Raw genomic sequence first — 21,319 nt, forward strand, 5'->3', positions numbered from 1 at the left:
TGCACAAGATAAGTTCATGGGAACTTAGTGAGAGAAGCATCATTTACCTGAGTAAAACTTGCACATTGCAACTGATGTATCATAATAACGACCTTATCATTCTTAACCTTTAATCTTGTCTCGGGCAAGTATATCTTCGAATTCTATTCTCTTATACACATTAGATACCATACCTTACTCTGAAATCATTTATTCCCATCAGTGTCTTCGTTACATCATTTACAATCTTCAATCTTGGAGCCATCATATCATCACCATTCATAAATGAACACGTACACTGATTACAGATACCTCATTCGATCATACAAGTTTAAAGCCTTATTCAATACACACTTTCGATACAAACTCATTACCTCTCTATATCTCTTTATTTTCTTAATTTCAATCGAATCATGGTCTTATATAATACTTTACTAATTACAATTATGAGCCATATTGAACGCGCCAAATCAACTTAATACTAACCCCGCCTCAAAGAATAGTCTTTACAGTACGACACTAAGAGCCTTATTTCAATGCACCACAAAAGCATTTTTTTCGGAGTTTGCCATAACAGTTATTCTTTCAGGGTACGCCAAAAAGGCATTTCTTTCAAATTATCACCACGAGGGATATTCTTTCAGAGATTGCCACGAAGGCTATTCTTTCATAATTTGCCACAAAGGTTATTCTTTCCTTTTGTGTTTACGATATGGATTTTCCTAGACTTACATTACGTGAGGTTTACCCATCATTGTCCTTGGACACACAAAGAACCCCATTGGGTAATCTCCATCCTTTAGTTCTTTTTCAGAGGGTGACATTTTCTTGGCTTAATATACATGTAAGGTTATCAGTCCAAGCTAAACCTTTAAAATGATAATAGATTACCAGTCTAGGCTAAATCTGCGTCACATGTATCTTCAAGTCCGCAACAAATGCTAGAGCTCATATTCAACCAGATTCATTTCACAAACAATTCATGCAATGAAATAAACTAAGCATAATCACCCAAATTCACTAATCTACAATTAGCATAACACACATCTCATAACATACATTCCAAACATCCAGATACAACTATACTTCACATTACATTACTCATACCTCATTCAACTCATGCTTAAACTCATCAAACTGTGTACCAGCTATATTTAAAATAATCAACTAACATTCATACAATCATAGATATCCCTAGAAATCATTCATATGATCTCTTACCTTGCCTACTATACCTTTCATGATTTTGACACCACCTTTCGCTCAGTTTCCACGGATATCATGGTGATAACAGTACTCATGTAAGAGTCAGGTTAGAGACTCACTTAACAACTATGGATAGCAGCTTGAACTCCAAATTCATCATCCAACAAGAAACCATGGTAATCACTACTTATAAAACATAAGAATACCATTAAAACTCATTCTTATAACCTTTACCATAATCTCAAACCTAGATAACCCTCATATAAAGCCTTATTTCTTCATTTTACTATTATGCACTCTTACAGACTTAATCTTTCATAACATAACATGTAGAGTCGTAAATCTTACCTTAACATGGAGAAATCACTAATAAAGATCTAGATCTATAACTCCAGCTTAAAAAGAAAGAAATACTTTAGGTTCCTTAATATTCAGATAGCAATACTTTAAAAGAAAGAAGAAAAATTCCCCCTTTCTCTAACCTAAATATTTATATATATAACCTAAGCCCTTATTGAAACTTGACACATGTCACAAACATTCAAAACTGCCTTTATAAATGGTTTACAACTATGAAAATCCAATAATTTTTATATTTTCTGGCTCATCTATTCAATTAGTTTCCAACCAAATCATTTATAACGTAATTAGCATAATAACTCAATGAATTTGGCATACAATACCTTTGGCGATAACCCCAACTTACAAATTCTTAATACCCTTACCAAACTCTTTTTCTTTATAACTCAACACATTCTGAGGTAAATCCTTAATTAATATCCTAGCGTTTACTATGCGCCTGATCTGTACACCAAAACAACAATTGGGCGGATATAATTGCATCTCATAGATTACTCTTAGTCTACTAGCCAAAACTTAGGACCCGCCAAAATTGGGTCTTACATACATTCTTCTAACATAAATGATATAACTATGTAATTTATTTTGATGGAATCATATATTTAATTATATTTTTACCTATTAACCTTGTAATCTAATGAAATCTCATGTTTGAATTTAAAAGCTATGAATATTTTACATATCATGTTAGAGTTATAAGTTTTAGCAAGCCTTCCTAGTTTTTATGTTTCCAAACTAACCATTTGTATGAAGCATGTTCAAGGGACGTCTTTTTGTTTGCATATGATTATTTTGTTTGCTTGAGGACAAGCAATGAGTTAAGTGTGAGGGAATTTGATCTGTCACAATTCTTTGTGGCAAATTAAACTTTTTTCATCACTTAATGAGCTTGTGTTCAAGTGATTATATCTTTTTATTCCATTTTTAGAATTAGTTAGTTTTGAATTTAAGTTTAATAAAATGAGTTTTTAGTGTTGTTTTATGACCTGTTAGGCCAATTTGGGCCTAAGGAGAAACTAACATGTTGATTAAGTGTGCAGGATAATATTTTTGGTCGATGAATCAGTGGACTACCCTAGATGTTGCAACATTCAAAAGGGATGTCAGGACAACGAAGCAAGCTTCAACACTTAACAGAATTTTGAATAAAACTCTAAGAGGTGAGCTACTGGAGATGATATCACGACATCCAACTTTGAATCCAATAAGTGAGCTACTGGAGATGATGTTACGATACCCATAAACCAAAGTCACGACAACCAACTTCGAGTCCAAAGGGGGAGCATACTGCCATCAAAGTCACGACACTAGCTATAGAGTGTCACGATATTGATCCGATGAGGCCCATTTGACTACCAGGGGTGTTTTTCATTCGCACAATCATAATTAACATGTTACACAAGTTATAATTGACCTAATTTGGCAATCTAACACAAACACTATAAATATTAACTTTTAAAACTTGATTAGGGGGTTTAGTTCAACATTCAAACATTAGATTTCTATTCTTAGTTAGGGTTTAGTTTTTTTTTCAATTTAAATCAAGATCTTTGAATTCTGAGCAATCTTTTCTCTCTTCTCTTTATTTTTGCATCTATTTGCATGTTTAGGAAATTGATAGGAGAGTTTGCATCTAAAATGACCTAGAACTAAACCCTAGGAAAGTTGATGATAAGAAAGTGGGATTGATTAGCTTGGGTTAGGGGTTTCACATCTAGTAGCTAAATTAGGTTAAGTGGATTAAACCATAAAATTGATGATTTTAGGAAGTCACTTAGGTAGATGAGGCCAAAATGATAGTTTACTTAGCACCAACATAATCTAACCAGGTTTAATTTATCATGTTGAAAGATATGTAAATTAAATAGATCAATTAATCTAGTTATAGGTCGAAAGGTATTAATTAGGTTAGTTGTTAGCTAATTAGTGAAAAACCCTATATCTAAGTTAATCATGAACATGGAAGTGAGTTACCCTTCTGTCTGCTTTAATTGATTATGATTTTGATTGCTATTCCTTTATCCTGCAAACCATCTTGTTTTTATTTTGCCCTAATATGATCTAGACATGAGTAGTACTTAAACCTAATTAGTGTGTTAATTATTGCTGTCATATTAGTTTAAACAAACCTCCGTTAAGGGCAATTTCAAGTGGGATATAGTTTGGGAGGATTGGGTTTTAATTGGTGTTTCAGTTTAGTGTTTGTTTCTTGAGAAATTACCGGTAATGAATAAGGTATGAGTGAGAGAGTTCGCATTAGGAAAACAAACGTATACACCGATAAAGAAACAATACACGTGGGAATAAAAGAACACACACGTTGATAGTAGGGGTGAGCGTTCGATCGAATTGAATTGAATGAAAAAATTTCGAGTTAATTGAGTTGACGAATCCTATTTTATCATCCTAACTTGATTTAAAATTTTCTCGAAAATTTTAATTGAGTCGACTCGGATATATTTGTTCGAGTTAAATTTAAAAAAATGACTTTAAGTTCTTATAGCCACTGCCACCCACCTTAATCAAATTTGCTCACCGTAATCAAATTTGTTATAAAATTTCATCTCTTCACAATTTATTTATTAATCTTTTATATACTGGTTAACTTCTTTGCTTGCTTAGTTGTTTCAATTATCTTATGATTCTTGCCACTATGCATTTTGAAATTAAAAAATATATTAAATGAAAAAAATGTGATTTTTTTTAAAAAAAGTTATTTTAAGAATAAAATGTGAAATTGATATCGACAGAAAATTTTAACACGAATATTTTATGATATTGTAAATAATTCAATTTTAACAGAAATTGATTAATATTCAACATGAATAACAATTCAATAATCCAAATAGTACAAAATGTGATATTTAATTTAATAATATAAATAGTAGACATAAATTCGAAAAAAAAAGTTTTAGGGGTTTGAGAGTAAGTAAAATTTTTTGGGGAAAGCAAAATAAAAAAGAAAATCAAGGCTTGGAGGAAGTAAACGTTTTGGAGAGAAAGTAAATTGAAAAAAAGTTTTGACGGTTTGGAGTTTAGAAAATGTTTCGGAGAGTAGGTAAAAGTTCTCTAAGTAAAATGGAAAATGTTTTGGGAGTTTGGATGAAGTAAATTTTTTTGAAAAGTTAGAGGGTTCGAAAGGAGGTGGGGGAAGGGAAGTACAAATATTTGGTACTTGATTTGTTCAAATTATTCAAATTTGAAAATTTAACTCGATTCAAATTCGAATTTTAAAAAAATCGAGTTAATTCGATTAATTTAATTAATTCCATTAGATTAATATGAAATTCAAACTTTTTTCGAGAATAGAATTTTGCTTAATAAATATCTTGTTATATTCTCAAAAGGTCAGGGGTATTATTGGTTTTCCAACATGAAGAGAATGTCAAATTAACGTCTAATCTGAGATGTCAGTCGTGACCCGTTGGATTAAATGCAATCCGACGGATGAGAAAGAAACCCTAGTTGAGCCAAAGCTGAGAGTGTGGCTGGCTACTTAAGTTAAAGCAGCCTGCTGCTCTCGCCCTCTCTTTCTCTCACTCAACGCTCTCCTTCTGTTTCTGGTCAAGCCAATCTCAAAAGACTCCCCTTTTAGCTCACAGGTAGTAACCCATTTAGAACTTAAGGTTATCTCTCAAATGTTATTGCTTTGATTCGAAGAAAAACGTGGTCTGATTTGTTGGTAGCTGAAATGTTATATCTGATTTGCTGAAATGGTTCTCATGCGATTAACTTTTTGCGTGTAGTTTCGGATCTGATTCTTTGTTTTTTTGGTTGTTGTGTTTTTAGATTTCACTCATGCATGTACGTTTTGAACTCTGAAATTTATTTTTCTGAGCAAATAATTCCTGTGATAACTGGTTTATTGAAGCAAATGCTGCCTAAGGGAAATTTTTTAACGAAAATAATTAAAATTGTCGGGGATTATTTTCTTAGGCTCGTTTGTCTTCGATGGACATGTTTGACTGGCTTCATGGGAAAGGATAAGCTAAGATCTAGTGGCTGTAGTTCATTGGAATGAACTCCATATCTATGGAGGAACTGGGCTCGAATCCCAGCGGCCACGTTTTATCAATGTTGGATCTGTTGAATTTAAATGTGGCTTGATTTTCTTTTTAGAAATTGACTTGAACTGTTCTTCGTAAACAATAAAAGTGGGTCCCAGATTCATTGTTTCTTGTTCACAAGATGTTGGTCTTCTTGTGTGATTTTGACTTGGAATTATGTTTTGAGCTTATTTTATGAATATGTTTCTTCTCGATTTTTAGCTCCTCTCTTGAGTACTATAATGGGTAAGGAGAAGGTTCACATCAACATTGTGGTCATTGGCCATGTCGACTCTGGGAAGTCTACAACCACTGGTCATTTGATCTACAAGCTTGGTGGTATTGACAAGCGTGTGATTGAGAGGTTTGAGAAGGAGGCTGCTGAGATGAACAAAAGGTCATTTAAGTATGCATGGGTGCTTGACAAGCTTAAGGCCGAGCGTGAACGTGGTATTACCATCGATATTGCCCTCTGGAAGTTTGAGACTACCAAATACTACTGTACTGTCATTGATGCCCCTGGACATCGTGACTTCATCAAGAACATGATTACTGGTACCTCACAGGCTGACTGCGCTGTTCTCATTATCGACTCGACCACTGGTGGTTTCGAAGCTGGTATCTCAAAGGATGGTCAGACACGTGAGCATGCTTTGCTTGCGTTTACCCTTGGTGTCAAGCAGATGATTTGCTGCTGCAACAAGGTAAGGTTTAGAACGTGTTGGAGTTTATTGTTAGATTGTATTGATGTTCTTTTTATCAATAATGGAATTTCAATTATCATCTTGTACAGATGGATGCAACAACTCCAAAATACTCCAAGGCAAGGTATGATGAAATTGTGAAGGAAGTCTCCTCATATCTTAAGAAAGTTGGTTACAACCCTGACAAGATCCCATTTGTCCCAATCTCTGGATTTGAGGGTGATAACATGATTGAGAGGTCTACCAACCTTGACTGGTACAAGGGTCCCACTCTCCTTGAGGCTCTTGACCAGATCAATGAGCCCAAGAGGCCTTCAGACAAGCCGCTCCGGCTCCCACTTCAGGATGTCTACAAGATTGGCGGCATTGGAACTGTGCCTGTTGGTCGTGTTGAGACTGGTGTTCTTAAGCCTGGTATGGTAGTGACCTTTGGCCCCTCTGGCCTGACCACTGAAGTTAAGTCTGTTGAGATGCACCATGAAGCCCTCTCTGAGGCTCTCCCTGGTGACAATGTTGGATTCAATGTCAAGAACGTTGCTGTTAAGGATCTCAAGCGTGGTTTCGTTGCTTCAAACTCTAAGGATGATCCTGCAAAGGAGGCTGCCAGCTTCACCTCTCAGGTCATCATCATGAACCACCCTGGGCAGATTGGAAACGGATATGCCCCAGTCCTTGACTGCCATACCTCCCACATTGCTGTGAAATTTTCCGAATTGCTGACCAAGATCGACAGGCGATCTGGAAAGGAGCTTGAGAAGGAGCCCAAGTTCTTGAAGAATGGTGATGCAGGGATGATAAAGATGGTTCCCACCAAGCCTATGGTTGTGGAGACTTTCTCTGAGTACCCACCACTTGGACGGTTTGCTGTCAGGGACATGCGTCAGACTGTGGCTGTTGGTGTCATCAAGAGCGTTGAGAAGAAGGACCCAACGGGTGCTAAGGTCACCAAATCTGCTGCCAAGAAGAAATGAGATTGCATTTGATAGTATCAGAGCCTTTTGATTTTGGTTATCTTTGTAGTTTGGTACTTGCAGTTTTTTAGACCAATTTTGATGTGTGTTCATTTGGTTGAGACTGTCATCTGCATACGGATTGTGTGTTTGCTTTTTCCGTGTCAATTTTAGTTGAATTCCTTCAAAGAATGCTAATTTGATATTTCCTTGTTTTCTTATTGTTATGATGGTCCTAAGCCTTCGGTTTTCAGCTAATTTCGTGGTCAAATCAGGTTTTAGCCTAATTGTCTTGTTATTTTTCTGAATTTCCATCTTTCAGTGATAAGTTAGTGAAATATGCTATTTTGGTAATTATAAAATCATCTTTCAATTAACGTAAAGAAATTTCCATTGCTTATATAACAAAGAAATTCTTTAATGATGTGTGATGTCTATCAAGAAAGATATGGACGAATATCATATTAATGCTCATAAATTAGAATTTCTAAATTCGTATAATACATGGACAAAAACAATAATTTAACTGGAAGCCAAAAATGGTCTTAATTTAGATCATCGTTGGCTTGAAAATTTTAAGGTTTGTTATATTTGTTTTTCAATATCATGCTTTTATTAAACAAAGAATATGTTACATAGAAGGTCCACCAATCCAAAAGCTCAAAATTTTATAAAAGTCCAAAGTTCAACTATCAATCAAGAAAACCTAGCAACAAACATCAAAGCCACTGTTGTTGGAGAAGAATGCTTGGGAAGGTCGGAAGTCACCAACAAAGACGGATGTATCTTTCAACAACATGTGACGCCTCTAGAGAAAGGTCATCAAGGAGTTGCATCAATAAAACGTTTCGTACCTTTTTTACTATCTTATATAATAGGGTATTCTAGGGGACTTCATCCAGGACTACCTCCTTCTAAAGCTTTTTTTATATTGAAGAGAAGTTTCCAATATATGTATATATGTGTGTGGGGAGGGGTCCATTTATACTAGTGTAAAACTTAAGTGATTTTGCTTTTCCGTAACTTTTTACATGAGTAATATTTTAACAATTCAACCATCATATTTCATTATCCATTCATATAGATAATTCATGTTAAGTTTGGCATAAATTAAAAATGAGATGAGAAATTACCCCTGTACTTTACCAAATCTTCCAATATGGTACCTACACTTTTGATTTGTCCAATTTGGTACATGTACTTCAATCTCCTTAATCATAGTGGTACTTGACCCTAACGCCATTAAAAAATGATGAAATGACATGTTGACCAATTATGTGGTGCCACGTGGCTCATGTTGACTCATTGACTAATAGTTCAAGTGCTTTTTTGCAATAAATCCTAAAATTATTCTCTTTCCCAAATTATATTTTTCACAATACTTTATTTTTTTCACGTTTTTACTTGAAAACTTAATGTTTTCTTTTCTTTTTTATTTCTTTTGTTCCCTTCTTCTTCAACCCTAGTTGTTGCCACTGCTGCCCTCGGCCGCCTTCCAGCTCGAAATGGCACAGAGTGTTGCTCTTCGTTCTCTCTTTCATTTTGTCCAATTCGAAAAACTTTCCAAAAGTCATGAAATGCCTTTAAATTTTTGGATTTTTCTAATCTCAATCTAAAGATCCAACCGTGTAACTTTGACCACGGTCTCTCCTTAGCATGAGGAACCTTTTCATCACTCAGATCCTTCAAATGATACCCTAAAACCCGAGTTTGAAAGTGGGGGAGGGTTCACTTAAAAAAAGAAGAAGCCCTCCTCTCTTTCTAGTTCCATCCAATTGAAATTCTATGTTTAAGCTTCTTCATTGAATCTCCCAAACAATTTTTGTATCTTCAATGAACTAAGTTTTTCATTTTGTTCGTTTCTTTTTCTTTCTTTTTTTTACCTAAAATTACATCTACAGAAACAAAAAGAAAAAGATAAACTTTTTTATTTTTCAATTTTCCTTTGATTTTTATTTTTGTTGTTTATGTTATAGTCTAAATGAGAATTATGTTATGTCTCAAATTTTTAGATATTTGGGTGAGATTTATTTTAGTAAGAATGATCTGGAAATATCTATCATTAGTTTTTAATTATTCCTTTGTAGTATCTTGTTTGATTCTTAAGAAAAATATGGAAGTGATAAAAAATTAGCAGATAAGAGGAAAAATTGAAAAATAAAACAAGGTAACATTCAAAAAAAACGTGAAAGTAATTTTTAAAAGTAAAATATATTAAAACATTTTTATATAATTTTTTATTTTGAAGAAAAATATACTTTTTAATATAAAAATTTAATTTTGATAAAAAAATATTTCTATCAACAATAAAACAAAATAGAAAAATTGCCCACAAGGGTTTGAGCTAGAGGTCAAAGGTCAATAATCATACATGTAGTGCCCATTGATTGATTAATGTGTCACGTCATCTATTTTTCTAACAGTGTTAGGGTCAAGTGTAGAACATCTAGGCCCACGACATCACTAAACTAAAATTTAGCTACACCTTCTAGCACTCTAAAATAAGAAAATAAAGGAGGAATTTAAAAAACCAAATAGAAGATTGAATATTTGATTTGATGCAATTAATACTTATAACATAGGTGGTAATCCTTAGTGAAAATGAGACTGGAAGGGCATTCTTAGCTAAGGGTGATAAATAACTCAATCGAGGATAAATAATTATTTAATTAGATAGTTAGGGATTTAATCGATCATAAGTTAGAAGCTCGCATTGTCAATACTAAGAATATGAAATTCCATTAGGTTAATTTAGGTTTATTTAATTAATATTTTAATTTAGATTAACACTACTAATTTGTGACTCGATTATATTAGTAATTATTTTCTGTAATTAATTTGATAATAATTTTTCCAATCTACAAACCATTGGGTACAATCCTCGAAATACTTACCGATGTTTCGTTGTAAACCTTACTATAATACAATTTAATCCGTACGCTTGCGGATACCGCCGATTTAATTTTATATATTTTTGGTGTGATATTTTTACTATAAACAATAACACGTTTATAGGCGGTCATCGCAACACAACTCAATGACTAGGTCTCGTCATGGCGACAAGAGTTTGACGTCGCAACGTGACCATCTGTTTGCAAATGGCACCAAATTGCACTTACCTAAACAACAATTCAACTTTTCAATATACTTTTCCAACCAGACACATATGTTCCAAAAGTTCAATTCTATACAATACTACCTTATCCATAAATGTACAAATGCCATACAACCAATTCATCATTACCATTCAACATATAAGCTAATTTCATGGCACAAACCGTTCAAAACATTTGTCATATATATATATATACTCAAATAAAGCATAACATAACAACTAATTATGCATTTCAAACCTTGTGACATACTCCAATTCATAATCCGACTATTTGACCATTTTCAAAATATCAATTCTAGCTTCAATTATGAACATGATCACATATTATGCCAAAATGGACTTAACCTAGATACATGTCGAATATTAAACAAAATGAGGCTATACAAACATTTTTGAGTTGAGGACAATTGACTAGATATTGGATCAAACTTCTAAACTTCAGAATTTACCTATATCTATGCACAAAAAAAATAATCCATACGTTGAACAATAAAGCTCAGTGGTATTTTTATGATTCAAGTCAATACAATACAAGTATAAATCAATGCAAACATTCTACTATAGTTGCCAACTCACATACATACTCATGTAAAAACTTCCATTACCATATGACTTGCATATATCCATTTATGCACTTCCATTCATTGCATAAGTACCTTAACATACCATTCATGCTATTCAACATTAAGATATCATTTCTTTCTTTTGTAACATATCAACTAATAACATAAACTTAATGATTAATTCATATAATTGAACCAATCATTTCACACTATCATCTATAAACATATACTTTTTTGTACACCATCTTCAACTTGTATATATATACATATATTCAATTTTGTCTAACCATTTCAATCATTTCCAAGCCTATTGGCTCATTCATATTCAATCACCCCTCAGGTCTCGATTTAACTCATTTGTATGGTCTTTCAAATGTTATCGAAAATCAAATTTCATATGTTTGCAATTATACTAAATCATATCACATTTCATTTCAAATTATCATATAGTCAAATCATATTTATATAACCCTATTAACTAGACACAGACTCAAAATGGATACTTGACAACGATGACTCTGAACATGTACATACTACTACTCCGGGTTTCCCGATAAGGATGGTTTCCATAATTTGATTATTCTGCCACCTCGAGTTGCCCGAAAACGATGACTCAACATGTACATTCTACCACCTCGGATTGCCTGACAACGATGGTTTCAAATCAATATCCTGACCCTGTCCGAACAACTAATAGGGTAACCAATTTTCCAGTTTCATTATATGATTTAATTCATATTCCAAAATTCTCCATTAATCATCATTTCAAAATTTCATCACATTTTATAATATGTTTCAATTCTTTTCCATACCACATATCGCATTTCAATCAAATCATGTTACTTTCTATTTTATACAATTCAGTCCACTATTTCAATATTCAATCTCAATCATAGCAATTCAATTTAAATAACCATTATCAAATCACATCAATACCATAATACGCAAAATATCATGAATATGCAACAACTAATTTGATCTCGAATCATAGAAATACAAACTAAAATCTCGTATCACTCATCGTTAGCTCTCATATTTTCCTTTCCCTCTCAACGACCCGACGTCATCTTTAGCTATGAATAATTATTCAATAAATACACAATATCAATTTTCATCCGATTCACATTCAAATACAAAGCCAAACATATTTTATATTTTATTCAATTTAGTCCCTAAAATCAGGATAAGCATAGGTTTCAATATATAGCTTCAGATTAAAATTTGATTTTACATTTACTCACTAAGGACCCACTTTCGATTCTTAACATAATTTCATAATATATTTTCATTTTATTCAATTTTTCCCCTAATGTAACAAAATTAATAACTAAGCTTATTAAGATTTACAATTTAGTCCTTTTCATAATTTAAGCTAAATTTCTATCAATTTCAAGCCTAATTCCTCAAATTCTTAACAATGGAAACTTATCAAAATTTCAAAAATTGAACAAATTGATACATGAGCTAGCTAAATCAATCTCTCATGATCATAAATATATAAAAATCAAAGAAAAATGACCAAGGATTTACTTGTAAACAATGGTCGAATGTACAAAGGTTTAAAAAAATGGTGGTTTCTTGTTTTTGTTTCGATGGACGACGAGGAAGATGATATTTGCTTTTATACTAAGTTTAACCAATAAATAACCTTAACTAATTAATTAGTTTAAGCATGTTTTACTTTTAATTAATCCTAATTTAATAATAAATTACCCTTAATGGAACTCATTATCAAAGCCCACTAACTCCTATTCTAAATTGGTTTATTAACCATTTTAGCCCATTGGATAATTGCTATCTAAGTCCCCAAGCCTTTTCCTAATTAAAAATCTATAGCGATTGGACTTTTATAATTTAGTACTTGGGTCTTAATTTGTAACACCCCTAACCCGTGTCCGTCGCCGGACTAGGGTTACGAGGCATTACCAAACAAAACACAGTTCAGAACAAACATTCTTTACAATTCATATGCCTAGTAATGTATTCTCCTTTATAAAATTTTCCGAAATAAATTAATAAACCAACCTCTTATTCAAAATCATTTATTTGAATCACATATCTAACCACACAAATCATGCTTTATCGAACATTCTCTTATATGAACTATATTTCAATATCTAACCATTTCAATTACGTTTGGTAATTCAAAACTTTCAAGCCAAGCCATCAAATATCAAAACCAATTTGTACATGTTTCAGAATTACAAAAATTCAAGCCATATGGCCATCATTTCCATGACATTCGAATACTCAATTTATAATCAAACATATTTCATTTCATATACCGAGCATATATCGAGACACCCATTTGTTTACATTTATTCCATAACAAATCAACGATCATACCATTTTATAAATCTGAGTACATTCGCATATTACGTCTTTCCAACCCATATCATTAACTAAATAACAAACGTAATATTTAATAAACATTATACATACACCTGTTAAACTAATTTAGCCATATCTCGCAGTTTAATAATCATTTGCACATAAAACGTTAGGTAGCTTTATACATGACCAACTATATTTTTAACATCATCCAACCATGTGCATAACACCCTAAAACCAAAAGCCATTTCTAAATTCAATTACCAAATCATAGCATTTTAAACATTATAACCTTATGTACATTTTACTAAATCAAATTTAACCATTTTCGAATACAAATGCCAAGTCATAAAATATCTAATTTGCAAGCTAAATAACATATCTAACATGTTATATTCAACCACACACATGAACCACATACCTAATTCGCATGCGAATTATTATGCCTATAATTCATATACACAACCAATTAATATTTTCAATAATCAATCATCCAATTTAACCTCCAAATCAATTAGATCATATGCATTCTTTGTCATTCAAAACCAAGCCTAAATAGTCAAATACCATAGCCGAACATATAACTACCTATATGTAACAAATTTTATAACCATTCATTGAATCGACGATTTGACCTTTTTAAAATGAACTACAAGCAAACATTAAATAGGCATATGTATTCATATCTCAAATGTCCAACAATTTAAATAAACAACCTTTCGGTTATCAAATTTAACTCAATAAATCATAACATTTCCATCACCCAATCTATAAGATAAACATATTATCTCCTATCTTAACATCAAAACAATATGTCATTTATAAATATTCAAATGACCCCTTTTCCAAACCATATTTTACCACTTTTCATGCTACCAAAGTGAGTTAGTTAATAAGCCGAATATATACCCTACTTACCACTTCTCATTGCCAAATCATATAACCAACATCACAACATATTTACCATAAATCATACCTCTCAATTAAGCTTATAACATGACCAAATATAATTACCAACATTTGCATCATGAACAAGCCATTTTTGCATGGCTATATACATATACGAATTTCAAAACCAAAAATATCAAAACTAGCTTATACATGCCACATAACCAAATCTCAAAGCGTTTATTTACCGAAATGAATACTGGATAGTGTGATGAGATCTCCCAAGACTTCCAACTCGAGCAAGTCTCTGAAACTCTATAACATAGGAAAAACACACAGAGTAAGCTTTGAAAGCTTAGTAAGCCATAAGCAAATAAATCATTTCAATAATGTTTATAATTCAATTTAACTAAGCTGAATTTAACAAATCTCAACCACATATACATTCATCATAATCGTAATTTCTTAAGACCACATTAGGTAACTTCACTAGACTTAATTATGGATGGACATATAAATCGTGTTTTCAAATTTATATATCTACCATTAGCTCATTCATAGGATTAAGCTTCCATAATTTCATTACATACCAACCGAATCATGGTCATTTATTACAGTTTATTCGTAAAAAAAATATCAATTTCTTTTTATACACTTCCAAGCCCGAAAAACCATAACAATTCACACATCAAAACCATGTTCCGTGTTTCATAATTCTCATATCCGAAACATAAAACCATTATTTCATATAACGAGCATATATAACACATCATTCATTATCATATATTTCATATATATCATCATTTTAATCATACTCACATTTCATATCAAAATTTCATATACAAATCATTTGTACCTAAATCATATATGGCAAAAACACAATTACAATTCTACATTTCTTATATGATTCATTTGTTCATAGTTCACTTGCTAATATTCACATATCATTTTCACATAAATTATATAAAGAATAATCATAATCATACTCACTTTCATTGCTCAAATTCATATTCATCACAACATATTCATATTCATCACAACATACCTGATTCGGATGCACATTCATATACTCATTTATTTCTCAGAATGCCTGTTGAACCGTTCGAAATCAAATAGGATGCTTGGATAGCTTAAAAAAACTCGAACAATGCCAACGTCCCAGACGTGGTCTTACATGTAATCAATATCGATGTCATTGTCCCAGACAGGGTCTTACACGAAATCAAATATGATACTGATGTCCCAGACATGGTCTTACACATAAATCTCAAATCGATGCCAACGTCCCAGACGTGGTCTTACACGATAACAAATATCGGAATCCTATGTCATGACATATGTATCCTAACTATTCCTATGGCTCGTACGGGGCTTTTCAGACGTCGTAATTCTATCGATTCAAGCTCATAACTAGTTCTTCAACTCTAAATTCAATTTGGTATATACACATATATTTATTAAAGATCAATTCAGCTCATATAACATATATACATTCAATATACATTCAAATTGAACAACATTTATTTACTTATGAACTTACCTCGTACGGACGTGAACAGACCAGAACGACTAATTGATAACTTCCGATTTTCCCGATCCAAATATAATTTCCACTTTTGCCAAACTAATTAATATCAAAATTAACTTAATTATTAAAAATTTAATTCAATTTTCATTCAAGAACATATAAATGGTAATTTGCATTTTAGCCCCTAACATTTTGCATTTTTCTCAATTTAGTCTTTATTTCAAAATAACACAAAATACACAAAATTTCACTAAATCCTTATTAGGCCGAATTCTACCCATACTACTAGCAGCCCATATTTTTAGTTTATTCACACATTTAACCTTGAATTTTACACTTTTCTCAATTTAATCCTTAATACACATTTTTATAAAAAATCACTTAATTAAACATAATAATCTATCAACAAAAGTTTATATTTCATCATCAAACCACAAAAACATCAAGCTAACATCAATGGCAAATACCAAATTCATCATCAATTCCGAAAATTAAAGCATGGGTTTGCTAGCACAAAGCAACGATCATAAAAACATAAAAATTATCAAAAACCAAACAAAGAACATACCCGAATTTGATCTTCAAGTTGTCGAACCCTCAAACTAAGAAAATGGCTTATTTTCTTTCATGCATTCAGCCATAAAGATGAACATAATGGCCATTTTATGATTTTGTTTTATTTTATTTCTTATTAATATGCCATTTTACCTTTTTAACCTTAATGAAATAATATAAAAACTTAAAAATAGTTGTCCACTACCGTCCATTCTATCATTTAATGGCCTAATTTCATTTTATGGCCTCCACATTAAAAGAATATAGCAATATAGCACTTTCACAAATAGCAAGTCACTTTTTCATTTTACGCGATTAAGTCTTTTTTATCAAATTGAGCACTCAAACGATCAAATTTTCATACGAAATTTTCACACATATTAATTCACATACTGCAAATACCAAAAATAATATTAAAATATTTTTCTAACTTGGATTTGTGGTCCCAAAACCACTGTTTCGACTAGGGTCTAAACCGAGCTGTTACATAATTAGCCAAATTTTCGGCTAAATTACTTAATTGAATTAACTCCGTAAGTATTCCTATTTAATATTTACGGACTCCATTTATGAAAATAGGATTCTAAAACTGCATTTTTCGACACCATTGAAAAGCAGATCATTACATTGATAGTTGGTCCAATACGAAAACCATTGAGGTAATAACACTTGATGATTATGGTTTTGTGGTTGGTAGAAATTTCCTTGACTGGATTAATATATTTCTTGTCCCTTTTACTAATTGCATATGCATTTTGAATCAGCGCCATTAATGTGTGGTATCGATTAAATGTAAGGAAGGTGCGGAAGCTAATGTCTTATCTGTAAGACCGTTTGCTAATAAGGTGTATAGAGATGAAGTTTCTTACTTAGAAAATTTGAAGGTTAATGGGTCTCATAAGCCTATTGAGGAGATCCCAAAAGTGAAAGTTCTTTTGTTACAGTCTTTTCAAGATGTGATGCCTAGAAAATTACCTCCTAAGAGGGAGGATCACAGGATTGAGTTAATGCCCAATGCCGAACCGCCAACCAAGTCTTCATACTGAATTTCACCGCTAGAATTGGAGGAATTGTGGAAACAACTTAAGGATCTCTTAGATGCTGGGTTCATTAAACCATCTAAAGCTCCATATGGTGCACCAATTTTGTTTCAGAAAAAGCATGATGAGTTTTTGAGATTTTGCATCAACTATCAAACATTGAACAAGATCATTGTGAAGAACATGTGCCCAATTCCACTCATTGCAGATTTGTTTGATCAACTTGGTAGTGTAATGTGGTTTACCAAGTTGGATTTGCAGTCGAGGTACCATCAAGTCAAAGCAGTCGAAAAGGATGAACCAAAGACAACTTGTGTGACTCATTATGATTGGAATGAGTTCTTTGTTATGCATTTTGAATTGACTAATGTTCCAAGGACATTTTTCACCCTCACGAATAAGGTACTACAACCTTTTTCAGATCATTTTGTGATTTTTTATCTTGATGACATTGTGGTGTACAATAAGTAAATCACTTGCAAGTGATGCATTTAAGGGAAGTGTTCCAAAACTTGTAAGAGAATAAGCGTTATGTCAAAGAGAAAAAATGCTCATTCGCATAGTGCGAGGTACCTTTCTTATGTAACATTGACCTAGGTGGTAGAATTTGAATAGATAGGAGCAAAATTCAGGCTATTGTTGATTAACAACTTTCTACTTAAGTAGAAATGAGAAACAAAGCCACCAAGGAAAATGAAAACAGGGACTAACGAAACCCAAGCTAAGAAATGGCCATGTTGATCACCTTTTTGATACTTGATATGGGTTAAAGTCACGACTTTTAATAGATGATCAACTCTTATGGTGAAATTTCAAGTCAATCGAAGAAACTAAAATTAAAATCAATTTCAAGTGGGATGTAGTTTGGGAGGAATGAGTTTTAACTGGTGTTTCAATTCAATGTTTATTTCTCGAGAAACTGCTGGTAATGAAAAAGGTGTGAGTGAGAAAATTCAGGTTACGGAGAGAGATGTCTACACCGACGAAGAAACAACCACGGTGTTGGCTTACATGTGGGAATAAAGGAACACACACGTTGATAGATCCTACCTTGTTATATTCTCAAAAGGTCAGGGGTATTATTGGTTTTCCAATATGAAGAGAATGTGAAATTAACGTCTAATCTGAGATGTCGGTCGTGACCCGTTGGATTAAATGCAATCCGACGGATGAGAAAGAAACCCTAGTTGAGCCAAAGCTGAGAGTGTGGCTGGCTACTTAAGTTAAACCATCCCGCTGCTCTCGCCCTCTCTTGTTCTCGCTCAACGCTCTCTTCTTCTGCTTCTGGTCAAGCCAATCTCAAAAGACTTCCCTTTTAGCTCCCAGGTATTAATCCATTTACAACTTATGATTATCTTTCAAATGTTATTGCTTTGATTCGAAGAAAAATGCTGTCTGATTTGTTGGTAGCTGAAATATTCTATCTGATTTGCTGAAATGGTTCTCATACGATTCATATTTTGTGTGTAGTTTCGGTTCTGATTCTTTGTTTTTGTTGGTTGTGTTTTTAGATTTCATTCATGAACGTAAGTTTTGAACTCTAGAGTTTATTTTTCTGAGAAAATAATTCCTGTGCTAACTGGTTTATAGAAGCAAATGCTGCCTGAGGGAAATTTTTTAACGAATAATTAAAATTGTCGGGGATTATTTTCTTAGGCTCGTTTGTCTTCGATGGACATGTTTGACTGGCTTCATGGGAAAGGATAAGTTAAGATCTAGTGGCTGTAGTTCATTGGAATGAACTCCATATCTATGGAGGAACTGGGCTCGAATCCCAGCGGCCACGTTTTATCAATGTTGGATCTGTTGAATTTAAATGTGGCTTGATTTTCTTTTTAGAAATTGACTTGAACTGTTCTTCGTAAACAATAAAAGTGGGTCCCAGATCCATTGTTTCTTGTTCACAAGATGTTGGTCTTCTTGTGTGATTTTGACTTGGAATTATGTTTTGAGCTTATTTTATGAATATGTTTCTTCTCGATTTTTAGCTCCTCTCTTGAGTACTATAATGGGTAAGGAGAAGGTTCACATCAACATTGTGGTCATTGGCCATGTCGACTCTGGGAAGTCTACAACCACTGGTCATTTGATCTACAAGCTTGGTGGTATTGACAAGCGTGTGATTGAGAGGTTTTAGAAGGAGGCTGCTGAGATGAACAAAAGGTCATTTAAGTATGCATGGGTGCTTGACAAGCTTAAGGCCGAGCGTGAACGTGGTATTACCATCGATATTGCCCTCTGGAAGTTTGAGACTACCAAATACTACTGTACTGTCATTGATGCCCCTGGACATCGTGACTTCATCAAGAACATGATTACTGGTACCTCACAGGCTGACTGCGCTGTTCTCATTATCGACTCGACCACTGGTGGTTTCGAAGCTGGTATCTCAAAGGATGGTCAGACACGTGAGCATGCTTTGCTTGCGTTTACCCTTGGTGTCAAGCAGATGATTTGCTGCTGCAACAAGGTAAGGTTTAGAACGTGTTGGAGTTTATTGTTAGATTGTATTGATGTTCTTTTTATCAATAATGGAATTTCAATTATCATCTTGTACAGATGGATGCAACAACTCCAAAATACTCCAAGGCAAGGTATGATGAAATTGTGAAGGAAGTCTCCTCATATCTTAAGAAAGTTGGTTACAACCCTGACAAGATCCCATTTGTCCCAATCTCTGGATTTGAGGGTGATAACATGATTGAGAGGTCTACCAACCTTGACTGGTACAAGGGTCCCACTCTCCTTGAGGCTCTTGACCAGATCAATGAGCCCAAGAGGCCTTCAGACAAGCCGCTCCGGCTCCCACTTCAGGATATCTACAAGATTGGCGGCATTGGAACTGTGCCTGTTGGTCGTGTTGAGACTGGTGTCCTTAAGCCTGGTATGGTAGTGACCTTTGGCCCCTCTGGTCTGACCACTGAAGTTAAGTCTGTTGAGATGCACCATGAAGCCCTCTCTGAGGCTCTCCCTGGTGACAATGTTGGATTCAATGTCAAGAACGTTGCTGTTAAGGATCTCAAGCGTGGTTTCGTTGCTTCAAACTCTAAGGATGATCCTGCAAAGGAGGCTGCCAGCTTCACCTCTCAGGTCATCATCATGAACCACCCTGGGCAGATTGGAAATGGATATGCCCCAGTCCTTGACTGCCATACCTCCCACATTGCTGTGAAATTTTCCGAATTGCTGACCAAGATCGACAGGCGATCTGGAAAGGAGCTTGAGAAGGAGCCCAAGTTCTTGAAGAATGGTGATGCAGGGATGATAAAGATGGTTCCCACCAAGCCTATGGTTGTGGAGACTTTCTCTGAGTACCCACCACTTGGACGGTTTGCTGTCAGGGACATGCGTCAGACTGTGGCTGTTAGTGTCATCAAGAGCGTTGAGAAGAAGGATCCAACGGGTGCTAAGGTCACCAAATCTGCTGCCAAGAAGAAATGAGATTGCATTTGAGAAGCCGGGATAGTTTCTAAGTTTTGGTCTTATTTTTGTCTGGTAGTAATTGTATGGAAATATTTTGACCATTTTTTATATGCTTTATCGTGTATTGTTTTGGTTCCGAAATTTATAAAGAATTGTTGAATTTTCTTGTTTAACTTTTCCTGGTTAATTTTAGATTAAGGTACCGTGTTTTTAATATTTCTTTTTGCCGGTTTTTTGATGTCCTTGAGTATAAAATTGTTTTGCAGAACTATTTAGTTGATGGGTTAGCACAAACAAAAAGAAAGAAACAAAAATTAAGATAAAAATAGGAAATGAAAAATTAAGAAAACCAGAAATAAATTGCAATTGAGAGGAAAGAAGTAAAATATTTATTTAATATACGGTTTGGTTTTAAATTTTTTAAAAAGAATTAATATTATTTTTACATTTCATTTAATTTTGTTTATGAATTCTTTAATTTTTATAGAATTTTTAGATTTAAAAAAAAACTTGAATTATGACTTCATCATTCTCACGGTCTAAAAATACCAATGAATATTTAAGCCAAAATCATATATATGTAATATAATAAGGTATACATAATCATATATAATAATTTAAGACATTATTT

General features: G+C 33.3%; 2 protein-coding genes across 2 annotated transcripts; both read left to right on the plus strand.

Annotated features, from left to right (window-relative positions):
* The first annotated feature begins 4,966 nt into the window (after positions 1–4,966).
* On the plus strand, positions 4,967–7,450 carry LOC107899670 (elongation factor 1-alpha). Its single transcript, XM_016825439.2, has 3 exons — positions 4,967–5,147; positions 5,814–6,295; positions 6,385–7,450. Exons 2-3 carry the CDS (start codon positions 5,834–5,836, stop codon positions 7,264–7,266), a joined length of 1,344 nt encoding a protein of 447 aa, XP_016680928.2. The 5' UTR covers positions 4,967–5,147; positions 5,814–5,833; the 3' UTR covers positions 7,267–7,450.
* A 10,958-nt stretch (positions 7,451–18,408) lies between these two features.
* On the plus strand, positions 18,409–20,861 carry LOC107899669 (elongation factor 1-alpha). Its single transcript, XM_016825438.2, has 3 exons — positions 18,409–18,591; positions 19,254–19,735; positions 19,825–20,861. Exons 2-3 carry the CDS (start codon positions 19,418–19,420, stop codon positions 20,704–20,706), a joined length of 1,200 nt encoding a protein of 399 aa, XP_016680927.2. The 5' UTR covers positions 18,409–18,591; positions 19,254–19,417; the 3' UTR covers positions 20,707–20,861.
* Positions 20,862–21,319: the final 458 nt, after the last annotated feature.

This window comes from Gossypium hirsutum, chromosome D04, assembly GCF_007990345.1.
Source record: "Gossypium hirsutum isolate 1008001.06 chromosome D04, Gossypium_hirsutum_v2.1, whole genome shotgun sequence".
Taxonomy (NCBI): domain Eukaryota; kingdom Viridiplantae; phylum Streptophyta; class Magnoliopsida; order Malvales; family Malvaceae; genus Gossypium; species Gossypium hirsutum.